At 36.1% G+C, this 20,352-nt stretch overlaps 2 protein-coding genes across 3 annotated transcripts in view; both read right to left on the bottom strand.

The window, feature by feature from the left end:
* LOC120632363 overlaps positions 1-20,352 on the bottom strand; it is a 610,336-nt gene that overhangs the window by 187,335 nt on the left and 402,649 nt on the right. The gene's annotated exons all lie outside the window — the stretch shown is intronic.
* Positions 15,906-20,082, bottom strand: LOC120632364. Its single transcript, XM_039902220.1, has 2 exons — positions 19,032-20,082; positions 15,906-15,978 (listed from the first exon to the last, which is right to left on the bottom strand). Exons 1-2 carry the CDS (start codon positions 19,974-19,976, stop codon positions 15,958-15,960), a joined length of 966 nt encoding a protein of 321 aa, XP_039758154.1. The 5' UTR covers positions 19,977-20,082; the 3' UTR covers positions 15,906-15,957.

Below are 20,352 nucleotides of genomic sequence, written 5' to 3'. Positions count from 1 at the left end.
ACTTATGTTGGCAATGGTCGCATGCAGATACATAATATTATTATAATGCACGAGAGCTTGTCAGCCAGTTGTCAGTCAACGGTGTACTTTATTTTTTGTTACTCGCAGTCCTTTCAACTAACTATGCCACAAAACAAGTTGAATGGTTGCTTAGTTAAGGCGTTAAGTAAAGACAAACAAACACACTTTCACATTTATAATATTACTAGATGTGCCCTGCGGTTTCGCCCGCGTAATTTTGTGAGGCAGCGCACTGCTTCATAGTAAACATAAGATTTATAGATTTTTTCACAAACATTTTTTTATGTTACGTAATTTTTTTTTCAATGAAAAGTATACTATATTATTTCTAATACCTCCAAGAATATGTAAATAGTGTTTCATGAAGATCCGTTAGGTAGTTTTCGCGTGAAAGCGTAATAAAGAAACATACATTCACATTTATAATTTTAGTAGGGATAGGGATTGTATTGATTTGCCTGTGTATTGTTACTTTAATATGGAGGAGCTGCAGTCACGGAGGACAACCTACTTACTAGCTAGAGGACAAACTAGCTTACAGGTTCGGCTCAAACTGAGGAACTGAAGAACACGAAGGATGTGTTCCTCAGTTTGGAATCTTAGCGCGAGGAGAGAAGAACTACTTACTGTTGAAGAGTTTGTCAATAGGTTTGAACGCGCTTATCTCCATAAAAAAATAGCCCCTTAAAATAAATACTGTGTGACAAAAAAACAAAAAAATTACAAAAATAAACAATAACTAATAAATAAAAACTAAATTATAACTCAAACATATTATGTTAATAAAGTAAACCGTTATTTTGTTAAAACATAATTGCAACCACATAAATATTTCCAATACCTTCATTTATAAATAAAAGGCAGAAAGTATCCAAAAAAAATAAATTGAGAAACACTATACAGTGCGTGCACATCGCCTGTCTAGTATTACATTATAGCTGACATCAAAATATTTCCGCGTAATAAAGTACAAACCACAATACGGTCACTCTCGTATTAATAAATTTTCAAAGTTTGAAGCACTGCCTCTTGAATAAATTCTCCATATATTCACCGTTTGTGAAACGAGAGCCACAATCCGGCACGAATTAACCGTTATTTAATTTAATTTATGTTCGCACAAAACTAATGATTACACTTATGTTGGCAACGGCCATAGGCGGATCAACATCGTTATCACCAACCCATTATTGGCCCACTAAAGGACACGGGTCTCCTCTCAGTGAGAAGAGTTTAAGCTGTAGTCCACAAAAACGCACTTGACCTTTTTTTTTTGTTTATACACGAGCGCTTGACTGCAATCACACCTATGGTAAGCGATGATGCAGCCTAAGGTGGAGCGCGCTTGCCTAGAAGATGCCTATTCACTCTTGATTTGAAGGTACTCATAGTGTAGGAACTGGGGAAAATGGAAGCTGGAAGAGTATTCAGGATCCTAGCGGTGCGGATCAGAAACGAAGATGCGAAGCGCTTCGTACGCGTCCGCGGTATATCGACCACGTATGGATGCAGATCGCTAGCCTATATTATTATTTGTTATTATTTTTCAGTGTCTGGGTGTTAATCTATATATTATAAGTATTTATCTATATTATTCATTAAAATATTCATCAGTCATCTTATTTCCCATAGCTGGAAGATTTCTGTAGATTTAATATATTTTGAAAATATTGACCGGGAGATGCTTTATAATCGATACTGAGTCCAAATCAGATTTTTGTTTAATTTTTGTCTGTCTGTCTATCTGTCCGGGTATCACGTGAAAAATTCTAAACGGATTAAAAAAAAATTTGGTATAGTGGTAGCTGAAATCCCGGGTCAAAATATAGGATACTTTTTATCCCGATAAACAATAAGTTTTCTCCGGGAAATGGAAAGAAATTTTGTATTAATTTTACTTAACATCTACGTTAAATTTGCACCGATTTTAATAATCCTTTTTTTATTTGACAGTGTGTACTACCAAGCATGTATTGTCTATTAATGAAGATCTGATGAACATTTTCGGAGATCAAGGACATAATCGTTCACAGATAACAGCAACTCACAAGGCATATGGGACAGCGATCGAATGCATGCGTACCATCGTACTAATATTATAAATGCGAAAGTTTGTGAGAATAGATGTATGGATAGATAGATGTATGTATGTATGGATGGATAGATAGATGGATGTTTGTTACGCTTTAACGCCACAACGAATGAACCGATTTGGCTAAAATTTGGCATAGATACCTACAATATAGACTAGAATAGCTCATAGGCTTCTTTTTATCCTGGAAAGCAAACAGCTTCTACAGGATAGTATCGCTATTTTTTCCGCATTTGTCTTTCAAAATCCGTGAAACGGAGTTTTAGATTGACGTGGTTTTTTGGATATATGTTTTAGACTGGTAGTAACAATTATGGCTTTGTAACATCACGCTTCGATCAATGGCTACTATCATTAATGAGAAATGTTGCAAAAACTGGCAAAAATATCCTTTTTGAGAGGTTCTGATGCGTGCGATGCGCGAACGGTAAACGTTACGCCAAACGACGGAAGGAGGTAGTAAGTATATCGGAATTGTCGGAATTGATGTTTCTTTAAATTCCTATAAAACAGTCTGCGACAACATACGCGACTATTTTATTAAGTCGACTCATTCGCGGGCGAAGTCGCGCCGGTCCGCTAGTCAATATAATATAAATATTCAGAGGGTAGACTAAATTTATTAGTGCTTTCCTTTATCTACTCTTCCGTTTAGAAAAGGGTAGCACTACTCAACTCAATCTGCCATTTGAAGATTTGGATTAGTTTGATTTTTAACTTCGGGCGTAAATCAAATGCAAAATTTATATCAATATTTCACATAAACTGTGCAATACATAAAACGGAGCAGGCTATGTTTTACGATGTAAACCCCGTGCGTTTGCCAAAAAGCACCATTAGCTGAAATGGGAAATAAAAGCCTACTTACGCTAAGTACGTGGACTAACTGTTTGTTGGGAAATTTATGTGACTTATTCTGGTAACAATTGCGCGCTAAACGGGGGCTTTTATGTGCTTGTGGTTTTGGGTAACTGAAAAAAAAAGAATGTCTGTACAAGTGAACACTGTTGAGTTATTGCTACACTATTCGAGAATTAAAGCGAATAAAACGATACTGCATATGAGACAAGCTGGAATTCTCTTCCAGAGAATATGTGTATTATATACTAAAGATCAGTGACGCCACTATGCACAAAAGCATTGCCTACCCTCAAAAAAATTTTAGGAAGAGGATTTTTCCATTTACGCCTTTCATCCTGCTTTATGCCTATCCTGGTCACAACCCTTGTGCACGTTACTGCTTAAAAATCGTGTCATCACCGGATTCGTGATCAGTCAGTTTGTAAGTTGCAATTTAAATATTTACACCACCACCCACTTCCCACTTTTTTATCGGCTTCGTACGCTCAGGTTGCATTTAAAAGGTCACTTTTAGTGATAAGGCCGCCTTTGCACCCTAACACTAAGTACTATTACTGTTTTCCTTATATTTTTCCTATTGTGTTGTGTTGCAATAAAGTTTTTGTATTCTATGCTATTTAATGTATTCACGGAGTCGTCGAGACATCATTTATTATTTTACACTGGAAGGAAATATCAGGAAATAGTTTTCAAACCAGAGAGAATACTTTTTATTTATAATAATTAGATGTTCAATTATAATATATAGTTTGGACAAAGACCTTTTCCATCCTACACTAGCGGTGATCGCTGTGGTCTTATAAGTATGAGGTCCCGGATTCGAACTCCGGCAGTGGAAGTGAACTCAATTGATGAATTTTCTCTGCTTTAGTTTGGTGTGAGGTTCTTGCCGTGGCTGGTTACCACACTGCAGACAACGACGTGCCGCTAAGAGATTTAGCGTTCGGCAATCACTGCTCACTCACTGCTTCACTTTTCCATACAATAAATAAACAAAAGTGACGTTTGACAGCAGTGATTGCAAGATTTACGCCTGTCGCAAGCCTGTCGCGAGATACGTAATCACCCTGCCGATACGATGCCGCGTAAATCTTAGAAGCCCATTAGTTCATATTTCTAACAGGTTGGCCCGCTACCATCTTAGATTTTATCGTCATTTACCACCAAGTGAGGAAAGCGGTTAAACTTGTAGTATAATTTAAAAAAAAACAGATTTCCACATACCATGTTTCGGATGGGTCATGAGTAATAAACACCATAAGGGTTGGTTAACCAAGACACTAAGGGGTATGGGGTGAGCGTCAACTTCGCCAAGAGCTAAGCCCTGGATTCGACGACATCGAGGGTGTATCGGGGGGACGTTGACCTATTAAGGGTGCCTCCTGTGAGGCTCGAACCTCACGTTTCGAAAGTGTGGGTTTTTTGATTAAGGTTATTCACGGTCACGGGTGCCTCCGGACTAACCGGATGCCTCCGTGACCGTGAATAAGTCGAATATGTCGATGATGCCAGAAATCGTAGTCCCCTTTTTAATACCAACTTGTATCAAGGGTACAGAACCAAATTGTATGTTCCTCAAAGTGCTGTGTCAACTTTAAATATATTATTCACTAGCTATTTCCCGCGACTTCGTCTGCGTTTGATTTTGTTTTTTGTAGTTCTAAAAAAAATTTAAGTATTCAGTATATCTATGCCTTAAATGAGGGGTTTGCTGCTGTCCACTGAGGAGTTATGTCTTCTATCTCCACTTCATTAGATCATCATCATCAGATCTACATTATAATTTGTCGGAGTTCTGGTGTAAAATCGACAATTTTCACACTTTCATCCCCTCTCCCAAAGGAACCGAGCTTAATGTCGGGATAAAAAGTATCCTATATTTCTTCTTACACTTCCAAGAATATGTGTACAAAGATGAGGATCAGTTAAGTAGTTTTTGCGTGAAACCGTAACAAACAAACTTACATTGACATTTATAATATTAGTAGGGATTATTCTATAACTATAACACCCCTTCGTTTTTGCGTCGGAGGTTAAAAACAAGAGGCGTTTAAATAAGTCAGTGGGAAAAAAGTTATGCACACTATCTTATGGTTACAGCGCTTGCAAGCTTACTCCACTTGGCAGCATTTCAATGCGATGTAATATTTTATTCCCATACTGCTGAGTAAGAGCAGCTTTTCGATTCGGAGGAAAGTTTTGACTGAATATGTGGTTTTAAAAAGATTAAATCTTAATTCGGACAAATACAATATTATAAAAAAAACGTGTGTGTACTTATGTACACGCGTTAGAAGTAATACTTCTTTGCTGTAGCAAAATAAAAATCTTTTAAAAAATTCTACGTTTGTAAAAAAAAGCGACACTAACAATAGAAGAAAGGGATATACATTGAAAGTTTTATTACAACGCATTATCTAGTTAAATAAAGTGTATTTAAATATCACAAAAAAATATTTCTACATAATTAAAGAAATGCATATAATAAACATAATTACATTGGGAATAAATAAATAAATATACTAAGACAATGCACACATCACCACCTAGCCCCAAAGTGAGCGTTGCTTGTGTTATGGGTACTAAGATGACTGATGAATATTTTTTTATGAATAATATACATAAATACTTAAAATATACGTATAAACACCCAGACACTGGCAAACATTCATGCTCATCACACAAACATTTTCCGGTTGTGGGAATCGAACCCACGGCCTTGGGCTCAGAAAGCAGGGTCGCTGCAAACTGCGCTAATCGGCCGAATACTAATAGACTCATTATCAGACAACCAAGTTTCACTCAAGATAATAAAATTTGAGATGTTTGTACAATTGAATCATTTAAATCACCAGAATGAGCCCGCAGACATTGGAAATTGAAAGTGTACACTGTCAAACCTTATAGCTAACTTCATGGTGTCGGTTTTTTGTGACAGTGTGCGCGCGCATCGGTAACATTTAGGTACTCTCATAACTTTTCCATAACGCGCCAAAAGAAGTAAAACTTCAAAAAAACGCTATATTATACGCTAATTCGTATTCAAACTACCCGCGTCATCACCAGCATACAACTGTGTTACATACTAAGTAAATTTTGTCTGTACAAACGTCCGCTATTCGTTCGGCCCTTCGCGTTGCATCGCGCTATAAATTCGCTTTCTCGATTATTAAAGAGGTAATATTAAAATGTATAGATTATTGCCTATAAGCTTTATTATATATTATTATCTATATTTATACTAGCTGTTGCCCGCGACTTCGTCTGCGTTTGATTTTGTTTTTAAAGTATTCAGTATCGCTAAGCCTTAAATGAGTATAGTTGTATATACATATAACATGTGACTGTAAATTAATTATAGACAAATAATTTGCAATAAAATAAAATTGTGACTTTACTTAAAGATCTAAGCTATCCTATCTCTTAAGTTCGACCAGACTGCTTACGGAGTGCCAATTTAATTTAAAATCGGTTCAGTAGTTCAGGAGTCCATCGCGGACAAACATCGTGACAGGAGATTTATATATATTAAGATATAGAAAGAAAAACCTTCATATTAAAAAAAAACTATTCAAATTGTAAAGCGTTTGAATATGCTTTCCTATTTGAATTGATTTTATTCTCACAAGTTTATTACGCACTGTAGGAGGACTTTATAGGTTCAATGAATAGTTATGCTGTTAGAAAATTATTTTGGAGTAGATACCCGACACCAAAATAGACTCAGGGTGAAAATATGATGTTTATTACTCACATCATAATCAGTGTGCGTTTATATTTCGTCGGACAAATACCGCTTTAGTAGGTAATATATTATTGCCCAATGTTTTCTTCCTTACCTTTTATTCGCCGATATCTAAGAATATAGAGCCTCTTATGGTTGCCTTATAAGAAAATATATGTCGCAATTTCAAGGATCCATGATACATAAAATGTTATTGAGGGTGAAATAAGGATGAAACGCTGCTTCGTCTCCTCAAACCATTCCACTGGACGAAATAGGGCACTGATTTCATCTAATAAAGGTTCAAAGGAATCCTTTTCTGCTCTTAAATGAACCTCTATAAAATACAGGCCACATCCTCTCATTTGAATTTATTTGCAAACTGGAGATCTTCCGGTTTATAATTGTTCGTTACATCTATGGCCGGAGGTATTTATCGTTTTCAATAAAATTCCAAGTAAGGATTCTGAGAGTCTAAAATCCTTTAAAGTTCAAATATTTTTATTAAAAAAAGTAAACTTTAAAACTATAAATTAAAAAAAAAAGTTAAAAAAAAAACACACGCGTAAAAAAACGAGAGGACGATCACTTGACTTCAAAATACGTGTACAAATAAATTTAAGTTTCACTGTATGCAGTGGATCTTTTCCAATGAAGATACGAGTTACTTATGAAAATTAAGCTTAATTTGCTATACTCTACGAAAAGCAAGAGAATCTGTATAGTTTAATTTATAACTTCTTCAATCCTTGTACTCCACACCAAACAGACCTTCAGCAATGTAGTTGTTAAGAAAATCATTGTTAAGAATTGTCTTACCATTTATTCATTTTAAAGTCAATATCTCCTGTGGATGCTCCGGTTTCGGAGTGAAAAGTGCGTAGAGGGTACATTGCGCAAGGTCTGTTTGGTGTGGAGTATAAGGATTGAAGAAATTTTAAATTATGGAATGTGATAACTGGAGACATATTGAGTATAATTCAGGGCGACTGTGCTTAAGCATTTTTTTCAAACTTTCCCGTAAATTGGATGGTTATAATGCTCATCGTCGCCCTTGTTGTCCTAATCCCAAGGCTGCAGAGATCCCTTCGAAGCGATAAGGGCGCATTTTGTATTCTTCTCCAGTCTTTGTGTTTCTCTCTACTCGTCCTTTATTTTCCCGACTGTGTAGTGGTGCATAAAGAGTTTAAATAAATAAATAATCCAAAATAAATAAAATAAAATATTAATTAAACACGGGTGTTTTATTTAACATTATCGCACTTGCAATACTTTTTATGACGGACAAAAGGATTTTTCCTACCCGAACCAGTATTTTCAAATATTATTTTATAATTTTTATTTTATATAATTGTGGACTGAAAGGGCTCTCTGTCAAATCTATGGAAAATATTGTTACCAGTCTGTTCCAAAAGAGCTTGTTTACTAAGCTGCTCCCTGTATGAAGAGGCTCAAAACAGTGCTCCTAGTGAAAAAGGCACAATACAGAGTTGAAATAAATCCAAATCAACAGTGTCAGACCCTAACGTGAGTACCCCGATCCATCAATGCCGGTAAAGAGGCAAACGCAATACTTCAGACTCCATTTATTAGGAATTTAGGAAAACTCACTAAGAATATACTGTACCTACTTCTAATATATACTGTGTTTCCTGCCACGTATAATTTGAGTATCTTCAAGGCTAGAGTGAATAGGCTTTTTCTAGGCAAGCGTGCTCCAACCTAGACCTCATCATTGCTTTCTAACCGGCATGATTGTCGTCAAACGCTGGCCTATCGTTAATAAAAAAAAAAATAAAAAAAAATAAGGATATTGACATAATGGTAAAAAGTAAGAAACTTTCGTACAAGGATTTTTTTTCGTATTTAACAAAAATAGCCCAGCGGGTAGGACCTCGACTCCAAGCACGCACCTCTAACTTTTCTACGTAACGTGCGTTTTAAGCAATTAAATAATCGCTTGATTTGACAGTGAAGGAAGACATCGTGAGGAAACCTGGATTCCTGTGAGTTCTCCATAACGTTCTCAACGTATGTCGGTGATGGTCATTTCTAACATTATTGACGTTATTGCCCCTTATCTAGCCGTAATTTTTAATGAATGTGTTGATATGGGTATTTTTCCGAACCTAATGAAATGTAGTAAATTAATACCCCTTTTTAAATCCGGTCATAAAAATGACCTTAACAATTACAGGCCTATTTCAATCTTGCCAACTCTTAGTAAGGTCTTTGAAAAAATTATACTTTATCAACTTTTAAATCATTTTAATGTAAATAACTTACTTCATCCGGAGCAGTACGGCTTCACTAAAGGTCGTAGTACAACGGATGCAGGCGCAAGACTCATAAAGCATATTTACGATGCCTGGGAACGTTCGCAGAATGCCATTGGTGTTTTCTGTGATCTGTCCAAAGCATTCGATTGCGTTGAACACAAAACGTTGTTATTAAAACTAAGCCACTATGGCATCAAAAACGTTGCACTCAATTTAATTGCCTCTTATCTAAGTGATAGAGTTCAAAGGGTATGCGTAAAAGACATAAAGTCTAAGGGATCATCTGCCTTAATGGGTGTCCCACAAGGCTCAATTTTGGGTCCCTTATTGTTTCTGGTGTATATAAATGATCTGCCACACCATGTCAGGGGCACTTGTGAGATTGTACTGTTCGCAGATGATACATCTCTCATTTTTAAGACTGATAGAAACAAAGATAATTTTGACGACGTAAACCGTGCTTTGTCACATGTGTCAGACTGGTTTACTGTTAATAACTTACTTTTAAATGCAAAAAAAACCAAGTGTTTGGAATTTGTTTTGCCTAACGTAAAAAAAATTGATAAAAACATCATAATAAATGGAGAAACACTTAAAATAGAAAACTCCACTGTTTTTCTAGGAGTGACCTTAGATTGTAAACTACAGTGGGGTACCCATATAGAAAGCCTAGCGAGTAAACTCAGCTCAGCTGCATATGCAATCAGGAAAATTAGACAGCTTACCGATGTTGAAACAGCTAGGCTTGTTTATTTCGCATACTTTCACAGTATTATGTCCTATGGGATCTTGCTGTGGGGAAAAGCTGCAGATATTGAAAGTATATTTATACTACAGAAAAGAGCCGTACGATCAATATATAAACTTGGATCACGCGAATCGCTTCGTGAAAAATTTAAAGAAATAGGTATTCTTACAGTAGCTTCGCAATACATTTATAATAATATAGTCTTTGTGAGGCAAAATATTACTCTTTATAAATCAAAAGCTGAAATTAACAATCGACTTACCAGAAACGGTCATAAATTAGTGATATCTGCATATCGTCTGCGAAAGGTGCAGAACTCCTTTGTGGGGTTGAGTATACGCTTTTACAACATGATTCCTAAGGAAATTCTTGACCTACCAATGCATACATTTAAAAAATGTGTAAAAACGCATCTAGTACAGCGAGGTTACTATACATTTGATGAATTCCTCAATGACAAGGTAGAATGGAAGCAGCCAGCCTCGCTCTCATCTCCCGCAAGATAGCAAAATGATTGTAAATGTTGATGTTGGAAAAGAGCAACTACTGAGTTTCTTGCCGGCTCTTCTCGGTAGAATCTGCTTTCCGAACCGGTGGTAGAGTCACACAAACATGCATACTTGACGTTTCAAAAGTGCTTATATTAGGCCTACTTGAAATAAATGAATTTTGAATTTTGAATTTTGAACGGCGTGTAAAGTCTACCAATCCGTCCTTGGTCAGCGTGGTAGACTACGGCCTAAACTTCTCATTCTCTCATCTCTCTTCTCATTCTGGGAGGGCACCTGTGTCCTGTATTGGGCCGGCAATCTGTTGATGATGACCAGCATGGTATGTATTTTATCCTTATATAGAGGGTAAATTTTCAGTCTTAGCTTAATAACTATATAGAAAGTAAATTTTCAATATATATATACTAGCTGTTGCCCGCGACTTCGTCTGCGTTTGATTTTGTTTTTTTTATGTGGCATTAAATTTAGTTGTAGTTCTTAAAAAAATTAAAGTATTCAGTATCGCTAAGCTTTAAATGAAAAATGTGGCAACAATTATGTATTCAGTATCGCTAACTTTTAAATGAGGGGTTTGCTGCTGTCCGCTGAGGAGTTATGTCCTCTATTTCCAACCACATTCATCAGATCTTCACAAAGTTTGGGCAAAATTAAACACATATTATAACCTCTATAATACAAAAATAATTAATTAAATCGGTTATAATTTGTCGCAGTCATGGTGTACAATCATCAATTTTCCCACTTTCATCCCCTCTCCTAAAGGAACCGAGCTTAATGTCGGGATAAAAAGTATCCTATATTACTTCTAAGTTCTAACACTTCCAAGAATATGTGTACAAAGTTTCATGAGGATCGGTTAAGTCGTTTTTGCGTGAAAGCGTAACAAACAAACTTACATTGACATTTATAATATTAGTAGGGATAGGGATAGGGATATAAGTATATTAATATAAAAGGAGTCCAAAAATATAAAGAGGTAGATTATATCCTGTATACAACGCTACAGACAGAACCGTGATACCAGAGAGTTAGGATTCGGTGCGACCTCTGACAATGAGATATATTGCAATATACGCACAGAATCCCGCTCGAGGCCCCGGTATTACTGTGTGTGACTTGTTTCATATACCCGTTATTTTTAATAAGCTTGTAGTAGTTCATATAAACGCCAATAATGAAGTATAAAATTACTGGTTGCTTACTAAGGGCGTTAAGTAAGGACAAACAAACAAACACTTTTGCATGTATAGTATTAGTATGGATTCTGATCTTCATTTCCAACATGACAGCAATATGATATGTGGAAGTGAGTGATTATGTGGCAATATGTCTTTGTGAGTAATTACAAAATTAAGTTAAATTCTGAAGTATCATATACCACGTAGACAATACGTGTAACGTCTCCAAGTCAACACGGAGTTTGATTAAGATTGCCGAACACGGAACTGCTCGCTTTAATCAAAACTTAAGCACATCGAAAACTTGCAAGTGTCTTAAGATACGGCAAAGTTTAACCAAGTCCCAGATTTTGTATACCATTGGAATTTTATAAACGAACAAAATGTTTCATATCAGCGCACAACGACTATGCTTAAACAATTTTTTCGGCTCATCCATGATATTCTGTATATTATAAGTATTTATGTATAATATTCATAAAAATATTCATCAGTCGTCTTAGTACCCATAACACAAGCTACGCTTACTTTGGGGCTAGATGGCGATGAGTGTGTTGTCGTAGTATATTTATATTAAGCACACGTGTTTTATTTATCATTACCGCAATTGCGTTTATTCATAACCAGCAAAAAGATTTTTCTCATTCAAACCAGTAGTTCTTGAGAATAGGGCGTTTAACCAAACCATTTCTTAAGTTTTATAAGTCAATTTCCAGATAAAATTAGGTTTGTACCTCACTGCATATGTATGAAGATATATGCAATTTAGCACTATCAAAGAGTTTTATGCGGCTAAAAATAGTGTACATTTCTTAAATGAACATATGGTTTGTACCATCTTCAAATTGTTTACCTTACTTCTCTCGTGAACTATTCTTCTAATTAACTATTTCTAGCGCTCTTAAAGAAGCTCTTTTAGTTAAAAAAAAGAATAAAAGCAGCGTCGTATTAGCTTTTGCAAATTGTGTTTGCAAAGGCGAATTAGACGAATCTGCGGTAGTTTGAATTGTATTGGCCCCCGAGTAATATAAATCTGCCAGTAAAATTACGGGGCACTCAATTTCTGCCTGTTAATATTGTATGGGTAAAATTCTCATGATTCAATAATGCTACCTTTATCAAAAGTACGAGTAGATTTTATTCGTAAAATTTCAAGATATTCCGTGGCAGTCAGATTTGCGTAAGTATTACGTAAATACAGTACGTACTCGTAAGTTCATTGTCCCAATAGATTACTTGTAAAGACCAGGAACGGATGTTACCTGAAACAATAAGAAATATTTTCTTCATATCAAGTTTGTTTATTCCTAGACTGATTAAAATATTCCTGGTTCTAAACGGAATATTCAACTTTTTCCTTTCGTTTACACGCGCCGACGAAATAAACATTTTAAAAATTTAGAAGAGTTTATAACGCTAGAAGTTCATAGTGCTGTCGTTATCTACAGGGAAGAGTAAGTAAAGGATAGCACTATTGAACTCAATCTGTTATCTGAAGATTTTGGGTTACATTGATTTTGAATTTCAGGTGTTTTTCATAGTCAACGAATGGACGACCACTGCCTGGTATTTGCAAAACTTACACACACATTGTTCAGAGACTCCCGGTGACTTTAGGTGGAATGTAGGTATACTTAGGGGGGGTTCAACTCCAGAGCTTTGGTTCAAACGTGACTGCTCTGCACATTATCTCTTCTATATTTTTGTTGAGATGCTCCGAGCATAGCTCTCCGAGTGCGAGAATAGCTCTCCCATCTCTCTCCCATTGAGTCTGACCCATTTTATGAGGCCAATTAATGAAAATTTCACATTATTGGTATACTTACTGAACGTTTGCAACCTTTTTAGTTCTTCGGTCGGATAAAAATGTACTGACGAAAAAATATCTTGATAGACAGAAAACTCGACTATCACATAGCGCAAATCAAAACGAATATTCATGCCGCTCTGATTGAGGCAGAGGATATATTTGATAGACACAGGCTAAAAGCAATATTTTTTCCCTTTTATTCCTGATAAATGTGACGTCGGAAATAGCTCAATTTCATGCTTTGTTACGTCAGGTCGTCCATGATTATGGGACTCATTGGAACCACGAGAAATAACACTTTAACCAAATGATTGAACAACCTAGCGAATTTGAACTCACGACAGACACATTAAGGTTCAATTTCGTGTAGTAAATAAGTAAGTCATAGCATATTATCATATTTAATTTTAATGATTGTAATTTTTGCGAATAAGATTTTTTTAGGGCCGGTTACCATTAATTAAATGATAGAACAATTTAACTTTTGTATAACGTTAAATTTAATCGTAAAATTAAGGATAACCTATACAGTTTTAAGTTTAACAAATTGTGTTATCGGAATTAAATTTGTATGGAGTCAAATCGCGTCTATAAGCCATCCATTGCATACGACAGGTTAACGCGATTTACGCGACATTGTCACGTTTGTTCACTTTCTAGTAAAAAATATATACGGGCTAGGAAATTAAATAGCAAAAACAGTTTGGTATCGGATATTCGATTTTTCCGGGCAAAAACTTGACATTGGAATTCCTTCATACGTTTGAGATTAACGATTTTAAAACGTACAAACAGGCCATATATTCATATGGGCTGTTTTTATACGAAACGAAAGGAAATCCTCTAGAAAACTATGCTCGTTAGATAAAAGCAACAGAGGATATTTTTTTAAAAGAAGACACCCGATGACATTAAGCCCCTAATTCTATGAATGGTGCGTATAGACGCTGTACCAAGTTTTATGGTACAGAATTATAAATTTAACGCCAACATTTTGGAACAAAATGCCAAATTAGGGCCAGGTGTAGTTAGTTAACCCCGCTCTAGGTTGCGCTGACTTACTAACTACTGACTTTCACAAACTAAGCCAGTTCCATAGGCAAATAAGCGACAAAAAAGTTGTCCATCACGGGAATTCAGGCAAATATGAAAAATTTTATTTAACACAAGAATTTTTAATTAATATAAACTATTAAAGAAAATATGGAGTATAAATTATAAAAAATAGTAGTTTCCTTAAAATCTTTTTATATAGTCGTAGCACTAAAATTATAATAATAACTTTAGAATATATATAAAGTCTGTTAATAAAAAAAAAATTAACTACAGTTAGTATTCTGTGGTATACGCGCACGGTTGTATGATGGCATAACATAGTGCCCAGTACCTACGTTTTATCGATCGAGTAAAAGTTAACTAAGATTTCGTATCGTAGGAGTGCCCTCCTACGATACCATATAAATTCGTAAATACCATATAAAATAAAAAAGTTCGGTTTCCTAATATCGCAACTAGATGGCAATCTAGTTGCGATATTAGGAAACCGAACTGTCACTAGATGGCGCTCTTTCTTCGTTGTTAACTTTCACGCGATCTAATACGAAGGTAGAAAATTTTATACTTGGCACTCTGTAACGCGATCATGCCATGCTCTTTGTGCGCGTATACCAGAGAATAGGTACTAACTGTATTTACTTGGCACTCTGTGCAGTATGCCGTGTCTAACATTGTTATTTAACACGTAACTATTGTGTTAATAATTATGAAATATTATACACCCAAATTTGAAAATATGGCTAAAAATGCGTGGGTTGGAATGGGTTACTGCGCAGATTCAATTGCCACATAGTCACTAATACCAAATGTTACGGGTATCTGTAAGTAGTTGTGCTCAGGAGAGGGAAGTCAAACAAATTTGCTTAACCTCCCTTTGCGTTTTTGACGATTTCCCTAGCGCAGTAGGTCACCCACCCGACAAAGACGTGCCTCCAAGCGTTTTACAGTTTCGGATGCCGCGTATAAACCTATTATAAAGGGTATCTTTATAGAATAGCATGACCCCTAACAAGCTAGGTTTCTAGGTTCTTTAGGATAAAAAAAAAAACTCCCCTCCGGCCACAGACGGTCTCAATCACATCTGGGTCTTATTCGGGTCACGTAAGGGTCACATAAGGGTCACATACGGGTTACGTCCATGCCACCTCGGAGTTACATCTGGGTGACACCCGTGTCACTGTGTCACCCCCATTGTAAGGACGTGTCAATGATACACCAGCGTTAGGCATGTACTGACTTTATTCTTATAACTATGCACCTCATACAATATTTATTATTAACCCACCCTCACATCATTCCCCTTAAAAATAAACTAAAAATTAACAATCACTCTCACCTTCCTCTTTCCAAAATTAATTAAATTACAAATCAATCAAATAATCATTTCATCACAAAATGCATTTGAGATTAATTAAATCGTAAAGATTTTAAAGACAAATTTACATTACATACTAATTTTTTCAGCAAAATTCTAGTGTAAAAATACAAAATCAATAAACACATTAACCTTATTACATCAATAACCTTATTTTTTATCCATGAATTTAAACTCAATATTGAACTTATATCAAATTTACCACATACATAATAATATTTTTCTTAACTATTATATTATGCACATTTTCGCCGTAAAGCTCCTTATTCCGAGCCAGACTGGTAGTTACGTAAACCCCCATCTATCCGGAGGCCTCACTGTCCTGCCAGAACGAGACACATAATTATTCTCTATCGTACCTGTACGCATATTTTGAGTTTGGTAAGGTTCTACGTTAACATCTGTATTTAAGCCTATATCGTCATACTCAAACCCATAGTGAAGCGTGTCTTGTCTTTCCGGCCTATCTACCGTAATATGTCGCCTGTTACGAACTATTTTTTTGCCTTTTGAATTTGTAACTTCATACGATCTATTATTCAAAACGCGGGTTATTGTACCTGGTATCCATCTTTTAATATTTAAATCATAAATCCTTACTTTTTGTCCTACAATTAATTTTTTTAAGTTTTTAGCATTCCGATCATAATAAAATTTTTGTTCGTCCTGTCTAGTTAATAATTTATGTCTTATGTTTTCGTGTACTTTTGGCTTTAACAATTTTTTTGATATGGGCAAAATGCTTCTTAACTTCCTACTCTGTAGTAACTCTGCCGGCGAAGGTAACTCTAACGATAATGGTGTATTTAAATATTCCAATATAGCTAAACGGTAATCAGACCCCGTTTCTTTAGTTTTAATCATTATATTTTTTACCGTCTGAATAGTACGTTCTACTTGTCCGTTCGATTGTGGATAGTGAGGCGAGGAAGTTACATGTTTGAATCCCCATTCCATAGCAAACTCTTTAAAGAAAGTTGAGTTATATTGGGGCCCGCAATCTGAAATCACCACAGTTGGAATTCCATAATGGCAAAAAATATTTTTTAAACATGTTATTATATGCATAGAATCAGTATACTGTAGTTCCACTATTTCAAAAAATTTACTATAGTAATCTACTATAATTAAATAATTGACACCCTTTAGTTGGAACAGGTCAGTGCCAACTTTAACCCACGGACTATCTGGAATTTCATGAGGCTGTAATTTTTCTTTTTGATTCAATTTCTTATGCGCGAGACAAACATCACAATCATTTATTACATTTACTATGTCATTATTAATGCCTGGCCAAAATATCGTTTCTCTAGCCCTTAACTTAGTTTTTTCCAACCCCATATGACCAATATGTACTCTACTTAACATTTCTTTTCGTAATGATTTGGGTACCACAACCCTTTCATTTTTCCAAATAAGACCATAAGCAAACGACAAATCCTCCTTATATTGCCAATATGGTTTCACTATATCCAACACAGCATTTTTTTCGACCGGCCAACCCTTTTTAATGTACTTTGACAGCTGTTTTAATTCACTATCATTCTCAGTGGATTTTTGTAACGCAGCAAACTGTGCGTTTTCAAAATATTGCGTAAGCGCCGATGCCGCATCCCGCGTGACGGCACACACCTCGTCATAAAGACTGTCTTGACTCGAGTGAACGGTCTCGGCAGGTTCATAAGCGCGCGATAATGCGTCGGCAATATAAAGGTGCTTGCCAGGCTTGTAGACTAACTTAAATGTATAGCGTTGCAAGCGTAACAACATTCTTTGTAAACGCCCAGGAGCATCTGTAATTGGTTTCTTTATTATACTTATGAGTGGCTTATGATCGGTTTCAATAATAACATTCGTTTTCCCATAAATGTACGCATAAAACTTCTCGCATGCAAACACACACGCAAACAGTTCTTTCTCAATTTGTGCATATCTCTGTTCAGCCTTAGTTAGCGCCTTGGACGCATAACATACCGGTAAATTATTTTGCATCAAGCACGCACCCAAGCCACTCTTACTCGCATCTACTGATATAACTATTGGTTTATTGACATCATAATATTGTAACACAGGGCGACTAGTCAAACAATGCTTAATATCCCGAAAACATTTCTCATGCCTTTCGTTCCAGTGCCAATCAGTTTCTTTTCTTAATAACTCTCGTAATGGAAGTACCTTATCCGATAGATTAGGAATAAAATTACCTATGTAATTAACTAAACCTAAAAATCTTTCCACATCCTTTTTATCATTAGGGATCGGCATTTTTGTAATCGCCGTGATATGACTGTCATCAGGATACAGGCCATTTTTTGTTATCCTGTGTCCTAAATATTTTATTTCTTCCAAACCAAACTTACATTTCTTTTCATTTAATTTTAAATTAATTTTCCTACATCTTTCTAACACTCTTCTTAACCTTTCATCATGTTCTTCTTTATTTCTACCATAAATTAGCAAGTCATCGATATACATGCACACTCCTTCTATGTCATCAAAATTTTCTATCATTTTTTTATGAAAGACTTCTGACGCTGAACAAATTCCATAAGGCATTCGCAAGAACTTGTATCTACCAAAAGGAGTGTTGAATGTGCAGTACAAACTACTCTGTGCATCTAAGGAGATATTCCAAAATCCTGAAGAAGCATCTAGCGTACTAAAATACCTAGCCCCTGATAGTCTCGATAGAATTTCATCCAAAGTCGGCAGTCTAAAATGTTCCCGTTTAATAACCATATTTAGTTCCTTGGGATCTAAGCATATACGCAGATCGCCATTAGGTTTTTTAACCACAGTAATACTGCTAACCCAGTCCGACGGCCCTTCAACCTTAGCAATAATTTTCTTAGTTTGCATTTCCTCTAACTTTTTCCTCACATCCTCCTTTAAAGCAAACGGTAATTTTCTAGGTGCATGCACCACAGGAATAGATCCCTCCTTTAAGTGTATTTTATATTGACCCGGTAAGCACCCTATTCCTTGAAACACATCTTTAAAATTCGTTACAATATCCGGTTTGCAATCAACGGTTTGTATCGACATGACACGTCTCACTACGTCTAGTTCTGTGCAAGCATAACGTCCTAATATCGGTACAGACTGAACATCAGCTATCTTAAATTCGAGCATATAATTCTTTACTTTATAAATCACATTTAAATATATCTTCCCTACGACGCATATGCTTGCACCAGAATACCCATTTAATCTCGTGTGTGTTTTTAATAAACAATCCTGTGGTATTTGCAATTTTTTCAGATAATATAACGGTAAAACATTAACATCTGCCCCCGTATCTAATTTAAATTTAATCAACGTGCCACAAATATTTAAGCTAAGATTCCAATCACTGTTATTTAATGAATATATTACCTTATCATCAGAGTCCTCAATATAATTCACCCCACAAACTCGGGCAAAATGATTCATCCTTAAACACCGCGCACACTTTTGGCCATAGGCTGGGCACTCAAACTTTTTATGCACTATTCCACAATAACTACACTGATTATTCGAACCCGCAACCGAACGCCACTGGCTCGCGCCACGGCCTCTGGTCGGCAGGGGGCGCTCGCGCGGCCCAACAGCGCGCTGGCAACGCGACTCCGCGCGATCGCCGCGCCCTCCACTCCATCGCTCGAACTTCGCTGCGTCGTCGGGTACCTGGCTTCTTATTTGTCCTCGTGACGATGATATCTTCGACTTTACAAGTGCAACGTGATTTTGCATTTGTTTTACTTGATGAACATTATGCATATCTTCTCTTTCAGGCTTAATCTTCTCCGAATAGGTCCGGGATGCCACGGCAGCACGGCAAATATCCATCGCCTTTTTTAGTGACAGGTCATCCTCTCTTAATAACCGTTCACGAATGGCTGCACTTGAAACGCCACACACCAGCCGATCTTTGATCAGTTCGTCGTGCAAATCACGAAACTCACAATTTTGAGCTAATTTTCCCAACTCAAACACATACTGCTCGATAGTTTCGTTGTCACGTTGATCACGAATAAAAAATCTATGACGTTCAACCGTTACGTTTCTTTTTGTTTTGAATTGTTCATCCAACTTTTTCCATATGTTTTCAACAGTCGTGCATTTCTCTGGCAGTTGATCTAAAATTTCTCGACACTGCTCACCCACCACGTGCAATAAAATGTTCACCTGTATTTCCAATGATTTTTTATTTATTTCACACGCTTTACTGTATATTTCATAACTTCTTTTCCACTTGATCCATTTGTCATGAATGTTATTTGCGTCCGATGCATTTTTGTCAAAACAAAACGAAGACGGCGGCGTCAATATACTTTCCATGTTTCCAGAGTTTTCTACTTTAATGTTAATTTCCCGACTGCGCCATGTAAGGACGTGTCAATGATACACCAGCGTTAGGCATGTACTGACTTTATTCTTATAACTATGCACCTCATACAATATTTATTATTAACCCACCCTCACACCCATGTTATGTCCGGACATATACAACTTCACATGACTTGTCATGATGAGCAAATTTCGTTTTAAGACCAACGTTCATTTTCCAAATATAATTATAATGATAAATCTTTATTTCCGGCGTTTGTCCATAGAGTTTTAGTACTACAATGTATTAAATTAAACCTTTTTAGTTAATACTCAAAAGCTAGCCGTTTGGGAGCTACGATGCCACTGAGAGAACCACACATACACA

The sequence above is a fragment of the Pararge aegeria genome, chromosome 19 (genome assembly GCF_905163445.1).
Source record: "Pararge aegeria chromosome 19, ilParAegt1.1, whole genome shotgun sequence".
Taxonomy (NCBI): domain Eukaryota; kingdom Metazoa; phylum Arthropoda; class Insecta; order Lepidoptera; family Nymphalidae; genus Pararge; species Pararge aegeria.
Note: the sequence above shows the minus strand (reverse complement) of the source record. Positions and strands in the feature narration are given on the sequence as shown.

Coding starts and splice junctions, on each gene's coding strand:
- LOC120632364 (XM_039902220.1), bottom strand. CDS start 19,976: ATGGAAAGTATATTGACGCCGCCGTCTTCGTTTTGTTTTGACAAAAAT. Junction 15,979..19,031: donor TTGAGGACTCTGATGATAAG/GTAATATATTCA, acceptor TCGTTCTGGCAG/GACAGTGAGGCCTCCGGATA.